Raw genomic sequence first — 21,437 nt, 5'->3', positions numbered from 1 at the left:
CCGTGTGCTCAGATTTGGGAGCACGTTAAAGAACCCCAGGTGGTCGAAATTTCCGGAGCCCTTCACTACGGCGTCTCTCATAATCATATGATGGTTTTAGGAAGTTACACCCCACATATCATTCAATCGATCAATAAAAACAGAAGAAAACTTGCAAGTTCATTTATGCATACACTTCATTTTATTTTATTATTATTATTTATTTCAAAATACTGCCAATCCCTCAAAGGGATTATTACAGGGGTGGGAGTTGATTTATACATGAATGTACAGAAGTAATGCGGAGAGCATATTATGCGCTCTGTAAGAAATAGACATATACACGTATAAACGAAAAGATACACTCTAAATTTACACACAGCAAGAGATTAAAACAAGCATACTACATCAATATCACAATAACAATAACCAGAGTGACATGTGTCTGTGTCAAACAGCTCTCTCCACGAGTTCAGAGAATAATTCTAGCGTAGGCTGAGTAACAGTAATTTCATCTAAGGCATTCCAGTCTCTTACAACTCGTGGAAAAAAAGAGAAGCGAAATACATTATTAGTAGGACGAAATTCTTCTAACGTGAATTTGTGTTTGTGTCGCGTTTCTCTGGCAGAGCTGTATGTAACAAATGACCTGGGGTTGATCTTAAAATTATTTTTAACAACAAATATAGGAATTTCAATCTGTGCACTCTCGCTCGGTTAGACAAGGTAGTGAGACCAGCCTGCCGAAGAAGTTCTGTTGGGGAATCGCTACGCCTGTAGCGGTTGAAAATAAAACGGACAGCTTTCCTTTGTACGCGCTCAAGCGCAGCGATGTTGTATTTAGTGTGTGGAAACCACGTAATACTGGCGTATTCCAATGTCGGTCGGATAAGACTGGTGTAGGCAAGAGAACGTGTTTCAAAGGTAGATCCGGCAAGCGATCGTTTGAGAAAGAACAATTTATTCATTGCTTTTTTAGAAATTTGCTGCACATGCGCATTCCAGCTTAGGTCACTGCTTATCGTTACACCCAGATATTTGTACTGTGAAACATTTCGTAGTGGGGTGCCGTTGATACTGTAAGGAAAGGTAAGTGTTGATTTTTTGTTAGTAATGTTCATGTAGACTGTCTTTTCTGCATTTAACACCATTTGCCAGTCTGAGCACCATTGAGACACTTTGTACAGAGAATTACTAAGTTTTGTTTGGTCATCTTCAGTTTTGATTGTGTGGTACAGTACACAGTCATCTGCAAATAATCTAATGTTTACGTCGACGTGCTTAGTAATATCGTTTATATATAGTAAGAATAGCATCGGGGCTAATACAGAACCCTGCGGTACACCAGATAGAACGGGAACAGTATCAGATACATGGGCATTGTACTGTACGTACTGATAACGGTCTGAAAGATAATCTTCAATCCAACGTGTGAGTGGTCCTTCGCCTAATAGACATCTTAGTTTATAGTTAAGCTTCAGGTGGGAAACCCGGTCGAAAGCCTTTGAAAAGTCCATAAATATTACATCTATTTGTAGTTGGCTGTTAACATCTTTGGCAAAGTCATGAAGCGTTTCTACTAATTGAGTAACAGTCGACAGGCCACTGCGGAACCCATGCTGATTGGAGTGTAATATGTTGTGACTTTCGACAAACTCTGTTAAATATTTCAGGATGATATGTTCCAGTATTTTGCAAGATGTGCATGTCAGAGATATGGGCCTGTAGTTAGCAGGGGAAAACGTATCACCTGATTTATGCACGGGTATTATCTTTGCTAATTTCCAGTCAGCTGGAAGATGACCAACGCGAAGTGACTTTAAATATATTAGCTGAAGGAATTTGCTTACAGGCTCAGCGTACCGCTTTAAAAAGGCATTTGGAATGTCATCTGGACCAGTGCTTTTCTTTTCATCGAGGTTTAGCAAGAGGGATAATACACCCGCCTGCGATATGAAGGGGGTATCTAATGGTGTATCTACGCCACTTGGTCTGAACTGGTCGCGTTGAAGTAGGCCATTATCAGCGGTGAAAACAGACTGAAAGTAGCTGTTGAAATGATCGGCTGTCTGTTTTCCTCCCGGGGTAGGCGTATAGGCTTTGTTAGTATGTTTCACACTTATGTATCGCCAGAACTTATGAGGCGCTGTTTTGATAAAACTGTGTAAAGAGTGACTGAGAAAGCGCTTTTTCGCCAAATTCACTTGGTTCTTAAGGGACCTAGCTAGTGCTGGGATTTCCGACGCAATACAATTGCGTGGGTGAACTTTCTGAGCTTTTCTGAGCCTTTTTAGTTTACGCTTCATATGAATTATGTCGCGCGTGATCCATGGATTGTGCTTTCTGATGCTTTTTGTAACTGTTGGAACAAAGTTGTCTATGCAGTGCCTAACAATATTACTGAATGTTGACCATATCATATTTACCGTTGAGTGTTCATTTGAGTAGAGGTCCAAAAAGTTGGAAAATTCGAGAGCAAGGTATGTCATGATGGCAGCGTCGTCCGCTCTTTTAAAAGCAGGTACCCGTTTTGTTGTAGCTTTCGTATGAATAGCGCTTGGATATTGTAAACAACACGAGACTATTTTATGATCAGATAGGCCTTCTAATGTCTCTACGTTGATAGGATATTTTAAAAAGTGATCACTTACAAAAAAAAGATCTAGAATAGAAGCGAAAGAGCCTTGATTACGTGTAGGAACTGTAACAACTTGTGTGAGGTTAAATGTGAACATGATATCAGCAAGCACGTTGCCAGTCTTCGTCGCCAGATTCAGCGAGTCCCATTTCACTTCAGGCAGGTTAAAATCACCTGCTACAATGATTTTTTTACCGCGAAGAGCGTGCGTAAGCATATAATCGTACAGTGCTTCTAAAAATGAAACTTCAGCATCAGGTGGTCTGTAAACGACGCCAATGTAGGTTATTTCATCCTTGACGTAGAATTTACACCATACTGCTTCGATGTCAGATGCCATGGGCATAGCTGTGTAGGGAATACCGTGACGAATTAATAAGGCTACTCCTCCTCCTCTCGTTTTTCTGTCCTTGCGTAGAATCGCATACCCTGGCGGTACTACCTCGTGGTCTAGGATACCGGAATGCATCCACGTTTCAGTGAGCGTTTCAGTGAGCGTTTTCGCCTTCCATTTGACTGGAAGGCGAAAACCATCCACTTTTTTTTTTGTTGTTCGAAGTACTTAAACTCCCGCACCTCTCTTTGAAAGCTTTCTGACACTGAGGGAATCAACGATGCCTCCAGGATCGGAAGCATTGCAAGATATCAGCACTCCACTTGTTTCGCACGGCCTCCTAGATCGGCCTACGTTTGACCAATTAATATTCTATGCGATGATGACGCCAATTCTGTTCCAATTCTAGACAGTATATTAGACACTCTACGCTGACAGCTTAGAAGACAGCATGGAGGCCATGTTGTTCAAAAAATGCAATACGTCTGGATGAAGTCTATGCGACGAGACGCCACCTTGCACCGAGAAGAAAAAGCTAAGATAAACAAACGTAATTGTTAGATTTTTTAGCTTATTTCGTGTTCAAATTTCTTTGGTGTTCAAATCCAAGAAATTTGAACGTTACTCGAGGGCTGGAGGACGCGCGCGGAGGTGAGCGGTCGCATGTGACTTTGGCTCCTGCAAATTTTCCTCTTGTGGCTAACTGATCACTCCAAACGCCCCGAATACTTGACTGGACCTATATGTGAGTGTTACCGACGCTTCCTGTGATACTTTTTCAATACTAAGACGTTTTTTACGCAAGCCGCAGCCCTTTTAGGGCTGTCGGCTAGCAGTATCGCTGCTAGGCCTACCTCTCCCTAGCATGAGCGCTGGAACAGGGCGCGACGCAGCCGGCGTCGATGGTGCGCGTTCCTGGCGCGCGATCCACGAGAGCCTCTCAAGACAACGCCAGCATCCTTCGTCACCACCAAGCCATGCAGTGGCTCAGGAGCGCCAATCAAGAGCAGCACCGAAGCCCCCACCACTGCCGCGCAGTGATTACAAAATCATATTAAGAGTCCGTGGAGGTTTAAACTGTGCTGTGATACATCCATGCGTCCTCAGACAAATAATCCTCAAGGCGGCGGGTCTCCCAATCTCTGACCGCACCAGTTCTGACCAAATACGCGTCAACTCCATCAACCATACCGTTCTGATTAGCACACCAGACCTGGATCGTGCCGACCTCTACCATGGCATACGGCTCTTGAACTTCAACGGCACCCCTCATGAAGTCGCCACCCATGTCGCTGATCCCGTCGATACCTGCAGAGGAACCGTTCTCCTGCCTTCCGATTACTCGGAAGACGAAATCATCTCGACCCTCCGCCGATGCAACCCAAAGCTGACTATCGGAGGTGCACGACGCCTGGGCAGCACTGAAACCATTCTAATCATATTCCAAGGCAAAATCGTTCCTTACTACGTCCACTACGAAGGCTGTGCACTTCGATGCCGTCCCTTCAGGCAAAAGGTTGAAGCCTGCACACGGTGCCGTCAGATTGGTCATCGCCAAGACGTCTGCACCAACACCAGTGACACACTTTGTCCCAAATGTGGACTAAAAGATGCACCTATGGACCACGAGTGTGACCATGTTTGTGTTGTGTGCAATGGAAACCATGAAACAGGTTCATCGCTGTGTAGACAACGATTTAAGCCGCGCCCTACACGGTCCATGGAAAAGCAAGACCCACCCATCCACCGATCTCCTAGTCGCGAACAAACTCACGGTTCAAGCCAGCGGAAAAGTCGAAGCAAAAGCAAGGAACGCGGGCGGAAAAGTCGAAGCAAAAGCAAGGAACGCGGGCGACGCTCCAGTGCCAGCAAAAGTAAAGATCGCGGTCGTCGCTCCGATTCAACGACGCAAGACGACGCCTGGCCAGCCCTATCACCAAGCCCTGCTCTCACCAACTCTTCGGTCAACTCACACCAGGTAGGCTGGGCTAAGTCAGCCTCTTCTAGCTGCTCCTCAAATCACACCAGTAACAACGACTCCACCCTCTTTAAAGAAAATGCAACCCTAAAAGCTGAAATTCAAAGGCTTAAATTACAACTTGAGTCTTTTCACTTATCCGCTACTACCACTCAAATTGATTCTCGTCCTCCTTCCGCATCAACCACCCAAGCCCCTCCCTCTCATTCCGCCTCTTCCATGTGCCATTCATCAGCCCCACCTGAACCCTCTGCACAGTTGCCCATGGACACTAGCCCCTGTGCTCAACGCGAACCACTTCTCCCTCCCCCCAGCAAACGTAAAACTCCGAGCACTCCACGATCAGAAGAGTCCCTGGAGGAGACAGTTTTAAATTATAATGACAGAATAACCGCATTAGAAACTAAATTTCATAATATACTCACCGCAGTTGAAAAACTCAGTGCAGATTACGCAGCCAAACATGAAGCACTCGACAAATTTATGGACCTTGTGCAAGCTCATATCCAACAAACTACAAGTTGGATAGCTGAAGTTAGTGCCCATAATCCTAGCATAGCACCACTTTCCACCTCAGCACCAGCTTCGCTTAACAATGGCCAATAACCCGACTCGCTCCGAGCTTCAGGTTTGGCAATGGAACTGTAGGGGGTTCCGAAAAAAGAAAGCACATCTGCAACAGTTCCTTGCCTCCCGTTCTAATCTACCCGAAGTCATTGCCCTCCAAGAAACTCACGGGCCAGTCAGCTTCCCAGGATATAATGTCCACCAAACTAAAAAGCTGTCCCGGCCTGATACGGCAATTCTTACTCAAAAACACCTCACTGCAAATCACTCCCACTTCGACGGCGTCGATATAGAGCATGATTTTTTGGAGATTATCCCTCATAAGAATAACACATCTGCTCTTTACCTTCTGAATGTCTACAGCCGCCCTCGAGACAAACATCACCGCTTTGACTCCCTTTTTACTCAAGCCATTTCCGCTGCCAAAGACCATCCCCTTTTAATTCTTGGGGATTTCAATGCACCCAACCTGTTGTGGGGTCACACTGTTTCTACTCCTAAGGGCAGAGCCCTGTGGATACACATACAAGACCACAGACTCACGCTACATAATGACGTCGATGCACCAACCAGGCTAGGAAACAGCGTATCGAGAGATACCTCTCCCGATCTTACCCTTACACGCAGAATTCAGCACGTTACATGGAGCAACTTGCAAGTTAATCTCGGTAGTGATCACTACATCATTACTACTACAGTACATTTCAAGCACAAACCCTTCGCACCTAAGCCAATCAGTCACACCAATTGGGACAAATTTCGAGAGGCCCGCCAGATATCAGCTCCCAGAAACATCCAAGACATCTCAGAATGGGTGAAGCAACTTCACTCAGATGCTGGGGTGCATACTACAACTTTGCCCCCCGAAACCCCCCTCACCACGGTTGATGCCAAGCTTTTACATATGTGGGAAGCCAAACAGTCTCTCTTGAAGAGATGGAAAAAAGGACGGCACAACCGAAAGCTAAAACTCCGAATAGCCAAGCTTGACCTGCAGATCCAGGAGTACGCCACACAACTGGCCTGCCAGCAATGGGGCCAGGTGTGTGACAGCATGCAAGGAAACCTTGACAGCAAACGCACATGGCAACTACTGCGCCACCTCTTAGACCCTACCACATCACGCACACATCAAAACCAGAGCATAAAGAAACTTGTATATGCTCACAAAAACGATCTAAACGGACTCTTCGACGACCTCCGCGATAAACATCTGCCTCCTGCTCAGAAGTATAACACACCAAAGTACACTGGAAAGCCCAACGAGTTATTGAGCGCCGCTATCACGGAAGCAGAGGTTCGGCATGCTATGGCCACTCTGCGCACAACGTCAGCACCAGGCCCAGACCACATTACCAACAAAGTACTTCGCAATCTGGACGACAACTCCGTCACGGCAATCACAGATTATTTCAATCACTGCTTTGACACTGGCACCCTTCCAAGTTCCTGGAAGGATGCCAGGGTAATTTTCATTCCAAAGCAAAACAAACCAGTGAACACTTCCAATCTCAGGCCTATTTCACTAACCTCTTGTCTTGGTAAAACGCTTGAACACGTTATACTCAACCGTCTGAATAAATACATGGAAGACAACAATGTTTATCCACCAGAAATGGTGGGTTTTCGAAAATCTCTGTCATGTCAAGATGTCATGCTTCGACTGAAGCATGATATCATTACACCCAACAGCAGCCTAGATACGCAAGCAATCTTGAGTCTGGACATCCATGGAGCTTTCAACAACGTTGCTCATTCCGCCATCCTCCGCGAGCTTAATCTCATAGGGGTTGGCGCAAAGACATATAACTATATAGCTACTTTTTTAGCCAACCGTACCGCAACCATACACATAGGCGCAGATCAATCTCAGTCTTACGCTTTGGGAAGTTACGGCACGCCCCAAGGGTCTGTGCTGTCACCGTTTCTTTTTAATGTCTCTATGATGCCGTTGGCGCAAGCATTGAGATCTATCCCTGACCTCAAGTTTTCACTCTACGCCGACGACATCACTCTTTGGATGACTGGCGGCTCCGATGGAGAGATTCAAGACACCCTGCAAGCTGCGGCAAATACGGTTGTGGCACTTACAGGGTCTATGAATCTTTCATGTTCCCCACAGAAATCTCAGCTACTTCTCCTACCATCTCACAGAGGGGGCGTAAAACACATATCCAATATACAGGTAATTCTAGATGACGTACCAGTTACTCGAGTGGATAGGATCCGCGTGCTCGGTTTACACATTCAAAGCAATCGGCTCAACACATACACACTAAAGACACTTCACACCACCGTTGATCATACCTTGCGACTTTTGGGTCGGGTCAGTAATAAACATGGCGGACTAAAGGAGGCCGAACTCCTCCGCTTGGTCCAAGCCTTCGTTATCAGTAAAATAACTTTTACAACGCCTTACCTACACTTTCTTAAATCAGAATCCGACCAGATAGACATCCTTTTACGCAAAGCGTATAAGTTCGCTTTAGGGGTGCCTATACGGACCTCCACTGAAAGGCTTATGCGTACTGGCACCTTCAACACCCTTGCTGAACTAGGAGAAGCCCATATTGCATCTCAGTATAACAGACTTTCTAACACCGTGACAGGCCGACACATTCTACAAACCCTTTCTGTCACTCCGGCATCCATCACTAAGGTCAAGTACACCATTCCACACCACATACACGAGAACCTATACATTCCACCACTTCCAAAAAACATGCACCCTGAGCACCAGAAACAGCGCAGGATGCAGCGCGCGAGGGCCCTCAAAAAACAATTCTCCTCCTCCAATGATGTGCTCTATGTTGACGCCGCCGATTACGGTAACAGGCATCATTATGCAATATCGGTAATCAACTCTCACGGCCAGGTCGCTGCGGCCGCCTCCGTTCTTGCTTCTTCTTCGGAGGAAGCGGAAGAGGCGGCCATAGCCCTGGCCCTGACAATACCTAGTTCATCCGTTATAATCAGTGACTCCAAAACAGCTATATATAATTTCGGAGCGGGCAGGGTTTCTAGGCCAGCCCTTTCCCTACTTTTGCATCATCCCCTTGATCGACTTGTAGCACTAATCTGGACTCCCGCGCATGCGGGCCTTGCCGGAAACGAGGCGGCTCATGCGAGTGCCCGAGGATTCACAGTCCGGGCACACGCATCCGATGTGTCCAATAAAGCGGGCTCTTGATCTTCCGATCTCTACATCCAACAGCCGTCTCAAGGCATTGGGTGTGATTAATTCATACCAAGAGCTGAAGGAAGCCCATCTTTTAAACCAGTACACACGGCTAGCCCAAACCAACTCTGGCCAACGCCTGCTTGCACGTCTGCACATAAGACATGATTTCGAACAACAGGAACGGGTCAAAGTGCCAGAACTGTGGCGCACAGCCCTTCTGGTCCGACCTCTACCCACTAAAATGGACAGAGATGAACACACAGCGCGACGTGACGCACGCGCTCGGGCGCTGGAACGACAATTTGGACAGAAGCCAGGTGTGTACTACGTGGACGTTGCTGGCCCCACCTCCAAGGGGTGGTACACGGCGGCTGCTATTCACGAGGGCACACAGGTGGATGGGCTAACCTTTAGGGCGTATTCTGTAACACAGGCTGAGGAGGTCGCCATTGCCCTTGCGGCCTCTCACAGTAATTCCCGGTATATTATCACGGATTCGCGCCGAGCGTGTCGTAATTATACAGCCGGGTACATATCACCGTTAGCCGAGACAATACTGCGCAACTGCATAAGAGACACGGACCCTCATCCGAAACGCATTATATGGACACCGGGCCATCAGGGATTGCGGGGAAATGAGGCTGCAGATGCGGCTGCCCGAGCGCTCATTTCCGGGCTACCTTCGTCAATGCCGATGGAGACCGATGAGGAGGGTTACCCTCTCCTCCGATATAAGGAAATTCTTTATTATTATCGGGAAAGTCATCGCCGCTACCCTCCCCCCGCACGGGGGTTGAAGAAAGCAGAGGAGCGCATTTTGCTTCGCCTCCAGACGAATACATTGCTATGTCCTGCCATAGTCAAACATTTCGACCCTACGGTCACAGGACAGTGCCAGCACTGTGGGGAGGTGGCAGACACCTACCACATGGTGTGGGCCTGCCAAGCTAACGCAGCCATTACTCCTAACCCAAACCCTAGGCGAGAGGACTGGGAGGCGGCCCTGCTCGGCTGCTCAGACCTTCAGGCCCAGCAGGCCTTGGTCCAGAGAGCCAAGACGGCGGCTTTAACCAATGGGGTCCCGGAATAGAGACTCCACCTAGTCTGTAGGGGCCTCTACAGAGGTCCTACACCTCTCTTTTGTAAATAAATGTTTTTCACCACCACCACCGATGTGTCGCAATTCGCTACGGATGAGGCGCCATTTACAGCGCGGGATCGCCTTATTTCATTCCACGATATTTGCACACACTACCGTTTAGAGCGATTAACCTTCCCGCCACTCACGCGCAAATCTTCACGCAGGTGCGAAATTCTGTGGCGACAGCTGCAGACTCGCACCTTTCTTTCGCCTTACCTCCTACACCGCATTCATCCATCCTGTTACCCTTCCCCCTCATGTAAATTTTGTGCCTCTTCCACAGCAGACTTGAACCACATCATGTGGCGCTGCCCTAAGCACCCTCTTCCCCCATTCCTGAAACGCCTAATTTCTAGTGAGGAGCAGTGGGAGGCTGCCTTGCGCAGCTCGAGGCCCGCTATCCAGGAGGCCATCCTGGAGTGGGCTGAGAGGGTAGAGGAGGACTACTTCAAGTAGTTCATCCCCACCACACCCTTTCCTGTTGCCCCCTTCCCTTTAACAAGGGATAAATAAAGTTGTTCATTCATTCATTCATTCATGAACGTTACTCACGCGGAGCGTCTGAAGAAGCGTCTGCTTTTGTGCAGACGACAATTCGGGTGATATCTGACCTATCCGAGCACTTCTCATAGCCGCCATATTGTTTCGCCAGCAAAGTAGCCTGCATTGCTATTGTGTACTATGCCGTCTTCTCGAAGCTGTCTATTTTGCCAGTTACCGGAGAATAAGAATGAGATTTAGGATGGCCGTCGTCCACTTGGATTTCTGTATAGCCACCTATATATGAGTATTGGAACACACCCGTGATTGCATTACGTTATAGGGCTTCTCGATGACTTTATGACGACGTCATAATGGTGACATTACTACGCGATTATTATTTTTTTTGTGTGTTACTTGTGTTGGCGCCGCCCAACGGGGATGCCAGTAAATATGCGCGTTTGGTGAGGCATGCAATAATAAAATTACAGGTTTCTTTCGTCACGCCGTACAACTTTTTTTTTAGTATTTCCCAGGTACATCGAATTCGGCGTTCATCGGCAAGCGTTCCGGCGCGGCGTAGTTGAAGGTCACTGCTCAAGACGACCGTCGTCAAGGCCGTCATCACTCGCAGTCACGATGCGCGTTGTTTTAATTTCGCAATGTACTTAGCTACCCGGAATGTCGCGCAAATGGCAAAACGCGTGTGCGTCCTCGAGTCGGTCGTTCGAGGAAAGTTCCGCGCCCGAAACGTCGTCGACATGGTTGACAGATTTTCGCCCATGGCCGATTTCAAGAACAACCGCTCAAGGCACACACCGCTTCCAGCAGCGACGACCAAATGCCAATGCGCCAGATCGGGCATGGCGCGCTAAATTTTCTCGTGGATGCGTTCTATCCTCTTTTGTTTCATTCACTGTCCACGGTTCGTCGAACGTGGTAAAACGTAAACAACGACAGAGGGAGAAAAATAAAAGTCGTTCAACCGCGTACTGCGCATAGGACCCATGTTTTTGAAGGAAGTGACACGACGCGTTACATTCTTACGTCCAGATGCTTGTCTATTCCAACAGTACGTGGTGACAGAGCTACCTCCATCGAAGTCTTCTGCAAAGTGAAGGCTTTTGCCAAACCTAGGCGCACGAATCTGCCTTATCTTGTCCTAAAAAAAAAGGATTGCGATTGAAGCCTGCACCACTTGAGCATCACTGGTGGGAATCAGGGGACACATGCCTGCTAAATAAACACAATGTTGTCCATATAAAATATTCTTTTATGATTCACTGCGGTAAATAAATATTTCAATTCTTCAAGAAGCAAAATACTTCAAATACGTGAAGAACCAAGAGTGAAGAAATGGGCGATCACGACAACATATAACGCACAGTCTTCAGCCAGTCTGTTTCTGGCGCGACTTTCTTTGGAAGTAATAACAAACAAAAAAATATTAGTGCTAAGGACAGAAAACTTCCTGACCTGGTTCGAAAACCAACGCTTCCAAGACATTACGGTGAGAGATGATATCGCAGAGCCTGTCTTAAAAAAAGACCAAAAGTTATGCATGCTCACGTAAACGGGGAATAGTGCTTATGCCATGCGCGAATCAAGAACCTCATCTAGCTCTAAGTCCTTCACATATGCGGGTAGTAGTGTGATCGTAATTTAGAATGCATAAGGGAATGCAGTGTATAAATTTATAGCTGAATACGTACGATGTTTTGGGGCAGTGGCAGTTGAGAAAGCTTGAATGGGTGCTTAACCACACGATTTAATTATGTTGAACATTATCATTCGTGACGTAAATATCATATGGTGCAGAGTTCAATAAGCAAAGTTTAGTTTGTAATAATGGCAATTTTTCTGCTACGCCTTGTTCCGACTAACATGACTTTCTGTATAAGGGAGATAATTTTATCATCGGTTCTGTTAATTTATCCCGGGCTTTTGGCAACGCACCGATTCAGGCAAGACGTGTAAAAAAGTGAAGGCTTCTGCTAAATGACCAATTGCGATAGAAGAAAAAAATTGTTTATCATTGACGGCGGCATATAAACAACTCAAGTAGTGAGCGCACGGCATGTACGTGTTTGATTCACTCAAATCGTCCATCCACGCTGCTTCGTGAGATGTCGCAGGTTAGCCACGACCTTATTTCTTACTTATGTATCCCTTTATTTTTGTCATAGGTGTGACAGAGTTTTCTATACATTGAATTGCTCATTGTAAAGCCCCAAATAACATTGTTTTGCAGGCTGGTCTACTTAAATAACTGCATGCGACTGCCTTTTACGAGAGACATTTTACATCCTACCTGGCTTGCCTTTTTTTTTGTCTCTTGTTAAACCAAGAGTATGAAACTTACGTCCTGCTTGCAAAATCACCTGTGCTATGTTCGATCCAAAAGGCTGTATTCTGATGCTGTATACTTGAATCTATAGCACGGGACAGGAATTTCGCGTCAGTTTGTTTACTTTTCTTTCTTTTTTTTCTTACGTTTTATTCCTGTTGCGAGTGTACCGACAGGCTACGGCGTCCTTTCATCTGCGTATCAGGAAGCAGAAGATCCATTTCACAAAGACCATTTAAATAATTTCGATGTTATAGATATGGTATGTGCCTAATACGGAGCATACGGAACAGACTCTGTTACGTATGCTCTTTTCGAGAAGCCAATAATAGGATAAATTTAAAGAGGAAACAGGACTTATAAAAATAGAAGCAGTAGTGCGTAGGACTCTTATAAATGGCAAAGCGGTGCTCCGCATCCGAGTTAAAAGAAACGGCTTGAGCAAAAGGTGGTTAAACAGAAGTGGGATTTCAGGTCATGTCCGATCTGTTAATCACTTCAGATGGCGCTGATACAGTGTTCCTTACACACAGCATTGCGCGGTGCCTTGCGTGGGGCCTTGACTTCATTCAGTATGCGGCGTCGATGCCAAAGACAGATCCCGGAATCCGCTCACGTGCTCCGCGCGGCGCTTACCGGGTATACGCAAGGAGGTTTAAAAACCTCCTTGGGTGTATACGGCGGCCTCCCTTTGCAGCAAGCAGTGCTTTCTTCGAGGCCGTTTGCGTACCGGCCGTAAGAATGTGCGCGTTCATGCGTGCGCGTGTGTGTGTGTGCTCGTTCCAACGTCTGCGTACGTGCCCTTTCGCACGTTGGTGGACGCGTGTGCCTGTGTTTGTTGTGGAAGCAAAATAGCTGCGTGTCCTCCCCCGAGTGTGCTCGTAATTGTGTGTACCTTCTTATCTCTCTGCAACCTCTTTTCTCCCTTTCATACCTTCCCCGGTGCAGGGTAGCAAACCGGATGTCTGTCTGGTTAACCTCCCTGCCTTTCCTTGAATCTTTATCTCTCTCTCTCTCTAAACAGGATCACACACAGACGTGCAGATCGAAGCACCATAAACACTTACGCTTCGCTACAGCCGTCATCGCACAAGCAGGAGCTGATTGATTGATATGTGTGGTTTAACGTCCCAAAACCACCATATGATTACGAGAGACACCGTAGTGAAGGGATCCGGAAATTTTGACCACCTGGGGTTCTTTAAAGTGCACCCAAATATGAGCACACGGGCCTACAGCATGTTCGCTTTTATCAGAAATGCAGCCGCTGCAGTCCGAATTCGACCCCGCTACCTGCGGGTCAGCAGCCGAGTACCTTAACCACTTGACCACCGCGGCGGGTGCTCAAGCAGGAGTTGAAACGTTAAGTGTACAGCCACGTGATTCCACGTGCAACGACAAAGGTACACTCCGCCCACATAACAACGACAGTAATCTCATCTTCTATATACCGACTTTCCTTGCGTTCTCGCTGCATGTGTAGTGCTTCATAGTCACAACTAGCTAGTGGCTGTAGGCGTGACATCGCCCTATAAGGAGAGTAGAGAGCGTAATTATCGAGAAAGGGAGCTCAGGCAAACTACACGTGACGAGTACTATTATGTCGCCGAGAGATACCACGAGCACTCCCATTTGCCTTGAGCGCAAGTATACCTTCCAAAGTAGTTTTCACATATGAGGCAGTTCTTTTGTCACAACTCAATAACCACTACTTGGCTTCCTTGCGCTTCTTTCCTGGAAAACTCGACGCTCACTCGCCTGTTTCATACGACGAATATGCTACGCCAATCTGACAGTGTCCACATTGACCGAGCGTCGATGCACTGGCGCGTCGCGATAACGCAGCACAAAGAACGCGACAATCGATTATTGGCATAACGCAAGAGGGACGCTCGAAATGTGCCCTTCATTGTATTAGTTTACAGAGCAAAAAAAAACATACTGATAGTACTGATGGGCTGCAAACCGATGCCCCATTGATGCTACAGAGTAATAGCTGTAACAGCTACCTACTACGTCTTGATAGCTAGCTAATAACGCAAAAGGGATAATTGCGCTACTTCGACACACACGGAAAAACCAGACACACACATTGGCACAGACGCGCAACTCAGACCAAACACATGATCACTCAATCGATGAAAGTTGCAAGTTTGTGTCAGCGGGCGTGTCTTTTTTTTTTTGCGCGTGTGGCGAAGCAGCGCAGTTATTCGTTTTGTGTTGACATGCACGGACGCGTCGACCAACGTCCTTCTAATCTAAATATTATTTAGCTATATCAGTTTAATAGAAAGTCCGAACGCATGGTAACAAGCAGGCTTTGTTTAGATTCATCCACAAAATAATCTTAGTGTGTTCCCTGTTTGTTCGCTCTTCGAAAGCTCCGCTGATCAGAAGCCAGCAGCTATTACACGCTGGCTTGTCGTCAAATAAAACGGCGTCCAAGGTACGATAGCAGATTATAAGAACAACCACGTATGAGATTCCACCGTCAAATTTGGCCTAACAGACCTGCAATAACTCTTCATGGGCCAATATTCAAGAGAGCTCGATCGACATTTCGTCCAAAGATATTTCAAGACAAACACGGAGTTCAATTTCAACTACATAGCTTGATCGACAGTCATCGAGATATCTTGATGCGAACACTGAACAGAAATTCAGAGCGGCAAACGCTGAATAGAAATTTTGGTGGCCAAACATCCAGAAGGTCTCATGGTTTGCTTGACGAAATGCATGAACGAACGCAAAGTTCTATTCTAATATAATTACTTCAAATTCTTTGTGGTTATTCTTATTATCCCCAAAGACAATCTTTACGGGTGTACAGGCACATCAGGATTGCTCACTGATTACATATCACAAGTAAAAGAAAGGAATGCAATCATAGCAAGTCAAACATGAATATTGTGCACAAGGGGACAAAAAGGAATTTAAAAAAGTAGAACATACCAAGCGTGTATATCGGTTCCCGACAACTAAGAAAAAATGATTGGCACTGATTCCCAGCCAAATCTCCAAACTAACAATAATAATAACATTAGGTTATGCGTAAACAAAATATATAATCTTGGTTATGTGATATTCAGCGGCAATGTGCAGTGTGGAGGGTTCCATCAAGTTATGTTGTAAGAATATAAATATTTAATGGCAACACTGTATATGCATTTGACATTCTATTGAATGTCCTGAAACGAGAGGTTACCGGTGCATGATGAGTGAAACAAACCATCACTAATTGAAGGATACTTTAGAGCTTACCCAAAGTAAAAAATGGTATTTTTTCATGTTATCAATAAATTTTTTGTAAGCTGAAATAATGCGTGCACCCATCTCAGTCATATAGCGCGTCCGTCATTACAGCTGTACCACCACAAGTATATAAATAAAGGCGCACCAGTGCTAATTACCTTCACGGGTGTCAATAGACAATGTCCCTGATGATAACGCGAGCTACTCAGGGTTGAACATTGCGTGGCCTCGGCTGGTGTGTCCTAGCATGTCTTCATTGAATGAAACTCAATCTTCCGTAAGTGCATTAGGCCTTTTTCTATTCAAGTTTAACGATGGAACATCACCGAGTTGCAAAACGTTACGAAGGAGTATACCTAGGATGCGCAGCGTAAGTCACTTTCGTTGAATTGTCACCTTGGTGAATATCAGAGGTCTGCGTTGTGCATGTACGCAATGTTCCGAGCCTCGGCGATTGTGAATACGTGTTTGAAGGGTGAGCCCTGCCTTCGTGACACTTGAATGCTTGGCGTTCGCGTGCGTGACTTTCGCCGTGGCCAAAAGCGTTTGGAGCAGCATATCCACACGCGACGGAATTCACATGCATTACTGAAGTTTTGGCTATGGTTGCTAGTATATTACTGTTAAACTTTAAGAATTAAACTTGTTGTTGGGCTATTTGGTTCATGCTTCACGAAAATGTCAGACGCGAATTACTGAATAAAACAACCCAAAATAGAAAAAAAAGCGTCCTATTCTTTCATTTCGCCTGTTTACCTTTGTAGGTTTGCGACTTACATTTTCTTGCTAAATTTTAGCGCTCATATGGCCGGAACTTACCGGAAGAAACAGAACTCAAGCGCTTGCAATTTGCCGCAATGCGTGAATAATATTTGCATGCACGCTTGACAAGCGCAGAGGAGTTGGTAGCGAAGTATATCCTCCAGCACGGAAGAAAACAAAAAATGCTGTTTTCACTCTGCCCCGTTCCTCAGAGCGCTGTTATTATCAAAAGGAAATGCTGATGACGACACCTGCTTCGAGAGTAGCATTTCCCAAGTTTGCGACTAAGTGCACTGTCATTCGAGTCTCTATTTTTGTTTGTTTAAGGAGATAAAAAAGTCTTTCATTAAAAAATTCCTAATAATTGCTGAGGCTTTGCTTGCCAAACCTACGGTATGATTACTAAGCACACTGTCACGGAGGGGGTTCTTTCCTGTGCACCTCATTCTAAATAAGCAGTGTCTCTGGCTATTCGCGTGGACAAAAATGTGGACAAAGAAGGAAAGAAAGGGGTACCTTTTAGGCGCGACAGTTACATCACTCATCTCGATAAGGCTGTTAGCTTGAAAATGGATTTCAAGTTTATGTTTTTTGTAGAACGGCGATTTTGTTTATACAAATGTGCTAAAATAATTAGTTAACATGTCCTTTATTCACACCTTGTAATGTAATAAGTGAGCGCGTTCTCCATTAAAATGCGAGTAATATGCGCCTCTTCAAGTGATACTACAGCTCAATGCAATAGAGCACACCAATATATCTGCAGCCTTGCATGAAATAATTAATTAATTTATATCAATAGTGTGAATAAATGTTAATAATTAATTACAAAAATTTTTACTTCGTGTCATGGACAATCTTTCTATACCCCTTTAGTTGTATAATGACGGTACAACAATGGCTGTTCCTTATATATTTCTTATTGCAGAATACTCTGAAAAGGATACGACAAGGCGTGTGCTTACCTTCGCATTGCACCGGAAGAGAACTGGAAGCACTCGTCGCGAAAGGTGAGCTGCGTGCCTTTTTTCCCCTTTAATAGCTCATATGAGCATATTAAGATGCGTATTATTTGCATTCTTTCTTCTCGGCGTTATAGTAGTAGGCGCGAGTTGCTTCATGTTCACTAAAGATGAAGTCTTCACAGCCTTTGTTGTTGCTTTTTTTGGTCTCTATTCAAAAGCGCACATACAAACACTTCAATTGTTGGTATAGCGCTCGTCCTCTGCTCTTCTTTCTCTGTGTTTCCCAAACACTCGCATTGCTGAATTAAACTAACATTTATAGATATAACGTTAAGTAATAATCTTTTAACCTTGCTGCAAACCCATGCACCCTCCCACATGTAGAAGAGTCAATAGCCCGCAACCATTGTCGGTTGCCCCGTATTAAAAAGTAGTTACTAAGGCACGACGATCACGTGACCTACGCGTAATAACCTACCGTGGTTACGCATGCAAACGTAGCGCAATTACCAGCAAAAATGTTGCTTTGGCGGTGCACTCTGGAAATCACGGTAATGACGATGGTTACTTTCGTACCACAACAGCAACTTCTTATTTCAGACAATGATTATTGAGTAATAAGTTGTTACAGCTGTAGACAACCCTTAAAATAAACTGCGAGTGCCAACGCGGTGGATACGACCATTGTACGGCGTAGATAGGGCATGCCCCTGGCATAGGTCGGCGAACTCATTCATGACTCCGCTAAATCAGACTTAGATCGGGCTCGCAGTGTGAGTCTGCAGAGTGAGATCAGGTCAGTTATATTTTGGTGTGTCGGAGCCCAAGTGAGTCTCGTTGAAGCAAATATTGGTGAGTCTGCGTTCTAGTGAGCTCTCAGCACAAGATGAATTTCGTGAGTGAGTCTGATTGAGCTCCACCAATAAATGCTGAACCATATAGTTATATCTACTCGTCTTCAGCATTATTAGCAGAGGTATATAGGCTCAAGCTTCTGCTAAACTCTCTTCGCGGATATTCCAGCAATGCACTACCTCATATTTGCTCCAAGGCAGGGGTTTGGGAAGAGGGCGCTATGACCTTCTCCCGCTAACGATATCCCGTGCAAATCGTGGATTTCATAAAAAAGTCCTTACTGGATTGAAACCACTGATAACTCGCATATGGAGGTAAAATATCAAAAAGTGCACTGTACAGCAACGATTACGTGAGGTATTAGGGATAAAGTGCATTGAGATCTAGATCGAAAATGCTGATTTCACGTTGACAGACTCTTGAGTCGATTCGCTCAGGCTCAATCACACCAAGATGAAGCCGTGAGTCTGAATCTGAATGAATCCGGCTGAGTAACACGTCAGCGTGTTCGAGTCTACGTCAGTCCGGTCGAGTAGAAGCACACTGAGTCTGAGTCCAAGTCAGCCTGGTTGAGGAATAATTTGGTGAGTCTAGGTCCGAGCGAGTCCTCCAAACAAAATATATTTGTTGAATGAGTCTGAGTCAAGAAGTCTTTAGTGGTATGAGCTCATAACAATGTTCGTAATAACAAAAACTATAGTGTAAAAAATTCCATGAGCTCATCCTTGAACAACAACTTACCTGATCTCGAGAAGCTTCAACCTAGGCTAGACACTTTGTCTCGGCACAGTAAGTCTGACGAATGAGCTCACCTGTGAGCGCACCTTGTAGCGAGTGTCACGAAGCGTTCCCGTATGACAGCGTGCAGATCACACTGTAGCGGTGAAGTGCCCACCTTCGAAGTCCACTTAAAATGGCCGGTGTGACAGGGGTATCAATACACTTAGAGCATCCCCGTGACGAAGTATAAGCTAAGCAAAACTGCGAGAGTTGGTCCGTGCAAACCTTTCTAGTTTTCCTTTAGAATGTCCACTCTGTCCATTTGTCGCGCCCAAACATTCGTGTTCTATTTTCAGTGCTCAACGGGTCGAATACGTCGGCTGCAGTGTCAGCGTGCCGATCAAGGAACGACTTCAACATTACCCACGTGCAGCTGGCCGTCATGTGAGCCATCTCCTTAGTCATAGCTTCTTCCCTTCAGTGAACCGTTAGCGAAGCATTGCATGTCTGTGATGCGCTCGTAAATGTAAAGTTCAGCGTAGTGAACGTGTACACAGCTACATCTTTGTTTCGCTTTCTGCCGTCTTTTGCAACGTAAAAACACTGAATGTTAGGCTTCTTCGGGAGTCGACAAAGAAATCAAAGATTGCAGACTTCGGCGGTGCGTACAGCAACAGCAAAAGCGGGATTTGCCTGACGAGGACAAGACCAAATGAGTGCTGCGGCTCTGATGCAAGAGCAGTCTTCTAAGAGGCCTTCCTTTCCTTCCTTCCAAATTTTTGCTCTTATATGCCAAGCCTTATAATATAACCTCGTATAGTGTCAACGTTAGCTCCGTTTGCAATATTCGATACAGGGTTCAGAAACAACGTAAGAAATATTATAGAAAATATACTATGACCTAAACATTGTCCAACGCGGAGGAATACGTCGTAAACCCTTTCCTATTATACGCACATTGTTGCACAATCAATTCTATAAAACAGACACCTGTGCTCAAACGCATAGTACCGATGTTACGTTGTACACTTAGATGCCTTCGGGCGTCACAGAAGTATGCAATTGCCCACCATCGATACCGTAGCCAGGGTACGAAGAGGTAGAAGGTCCGATGAAACATAATCAATCTGTGATCAGTCAAGCTCATTTGATGATCTTTTTCCTCTGGTCTCTGGCAATGGTGTTGTAAATAAATCAATTAATTCCATCAAATGAAATCAAACTCTTCCATGTCCAAATAGTTCCTTCCTCAAACAGGCAGATTGCTCAAAGAGTTGAGGACTTCAGCGAGTGGTGCCGTCACTGCGAAAAGAAAAATTCATCGCTATGGGCCTGCTCACGAAAGGCACATATATATAGCTACTCAAAGTCCACACTGTTAGTCTTATTCGTAACGCTTTACTCAAAGCAATATTAAGTGCTGTATAGGCCACTACTTGCCTACCTCATCGCCTTACGACTGCCAGAGTGAGTGGGGATCTGCCGAGTTTCTTACACTTAGGTTATAACCGACTACAGTTATACCTCCTTTTTTCGGGGGTGCCTGCAAGACGTGATGAGCGAAGGTAATGTGGTTGCAGTACTTCATTAAAAAATAAACAACGCATCTTGGCTCGACGAGGTCATTGTTGTGATTGCCAACGTGCTCATCGTTATATATATATACTGCTTGCAAGCACGGCGAAACGTTGGTAGAGTCGTCTACTTGCTTCTTGAAGAGCATTTCACCGTATACCTGTACGAAAGTAACAGTCCACTCTCAAAGAGTCATAGCCGGTTTTAAGCGCATAGCGCTTCAAGGGCCGGGCTTCTCGCTCATCATGTGGTGTAATCACACTCACAATCAGGTTGTCAATACAACCCTAAAAGAATTCAAACACCCAAATCCAGTGTAAAATTAAGGAACTAGGTGTTTAGAATATGTGTTCTTACTTGCGCGTCTGATCTTTTTACGACCAATTAGATCAACTTCTAGTCGTGGCAAGCACGTGTATCCTGGGAAAACACTATTTACAGGATCATGTTGGAAAGGAAACTCTTAGTTTACATTTCAAATGAGGTAAAAGGGTTGCAGTGACCGGCACTTTAATTGAGTAACAGTTGGCGAATAATGAAAGCCGGAGTCAAACATTTCAGCAAGTCAACATTCTTGTGGAAGTTGTCTCAAATGACAATTTAAGAGAATGAGCTACTCTTGCTCTAAAAAGCATTGTAATGAACTCAAATCACCACGAAGTA

The 21,437-nt window shown here is 45.4% G+C and overlaps 1 protein-coding gene across 1 annotated transcript in view; it reads left to right on the top strand.

Annotated features, from left to right (window-relative positions):
• LOC142803963 (nose resistant to fluoxetine protein 6-like) overlaps positions 1–21,437 on the top strand; it is a 100,938-nt gene that overhangs the window by 23,793 nt on the left and 55,708 nt on the right. Inside the window, exons 4-5 of the mRNA XM_075890358.1 lie at positions 17,588–17,669; positions 19,556–19,643. Coding sequence (XP_075746473.1) covers positions 17,588–17,669; positions 19,556–19,643 — 170 coding nt within the window. The remainder of the gene's footprint in view (positions 1–17,587; positions 17,670–19,555; positions 19,644–21,437) is intronic.

This window comes from Rhipicephalus microplus, chromosome 3 (genome assembly GCF_043290135.1).
Source record: "Rhipicephalus microplus isolate Deutch F79 chromosome 3, USDA_Rmic, whole genome shotgun sequence".
NCBI lineage: Eukaryota > Metazoa > Arthropoda > Arachnida > Ixodida > Ixodidae > Rhipicephalus > Rhipicephalus microplus.
Note: the sequence above shows the minus strand (reverse complement) of the source record. Positions and strands in the feature narration are given on the sequence as shown.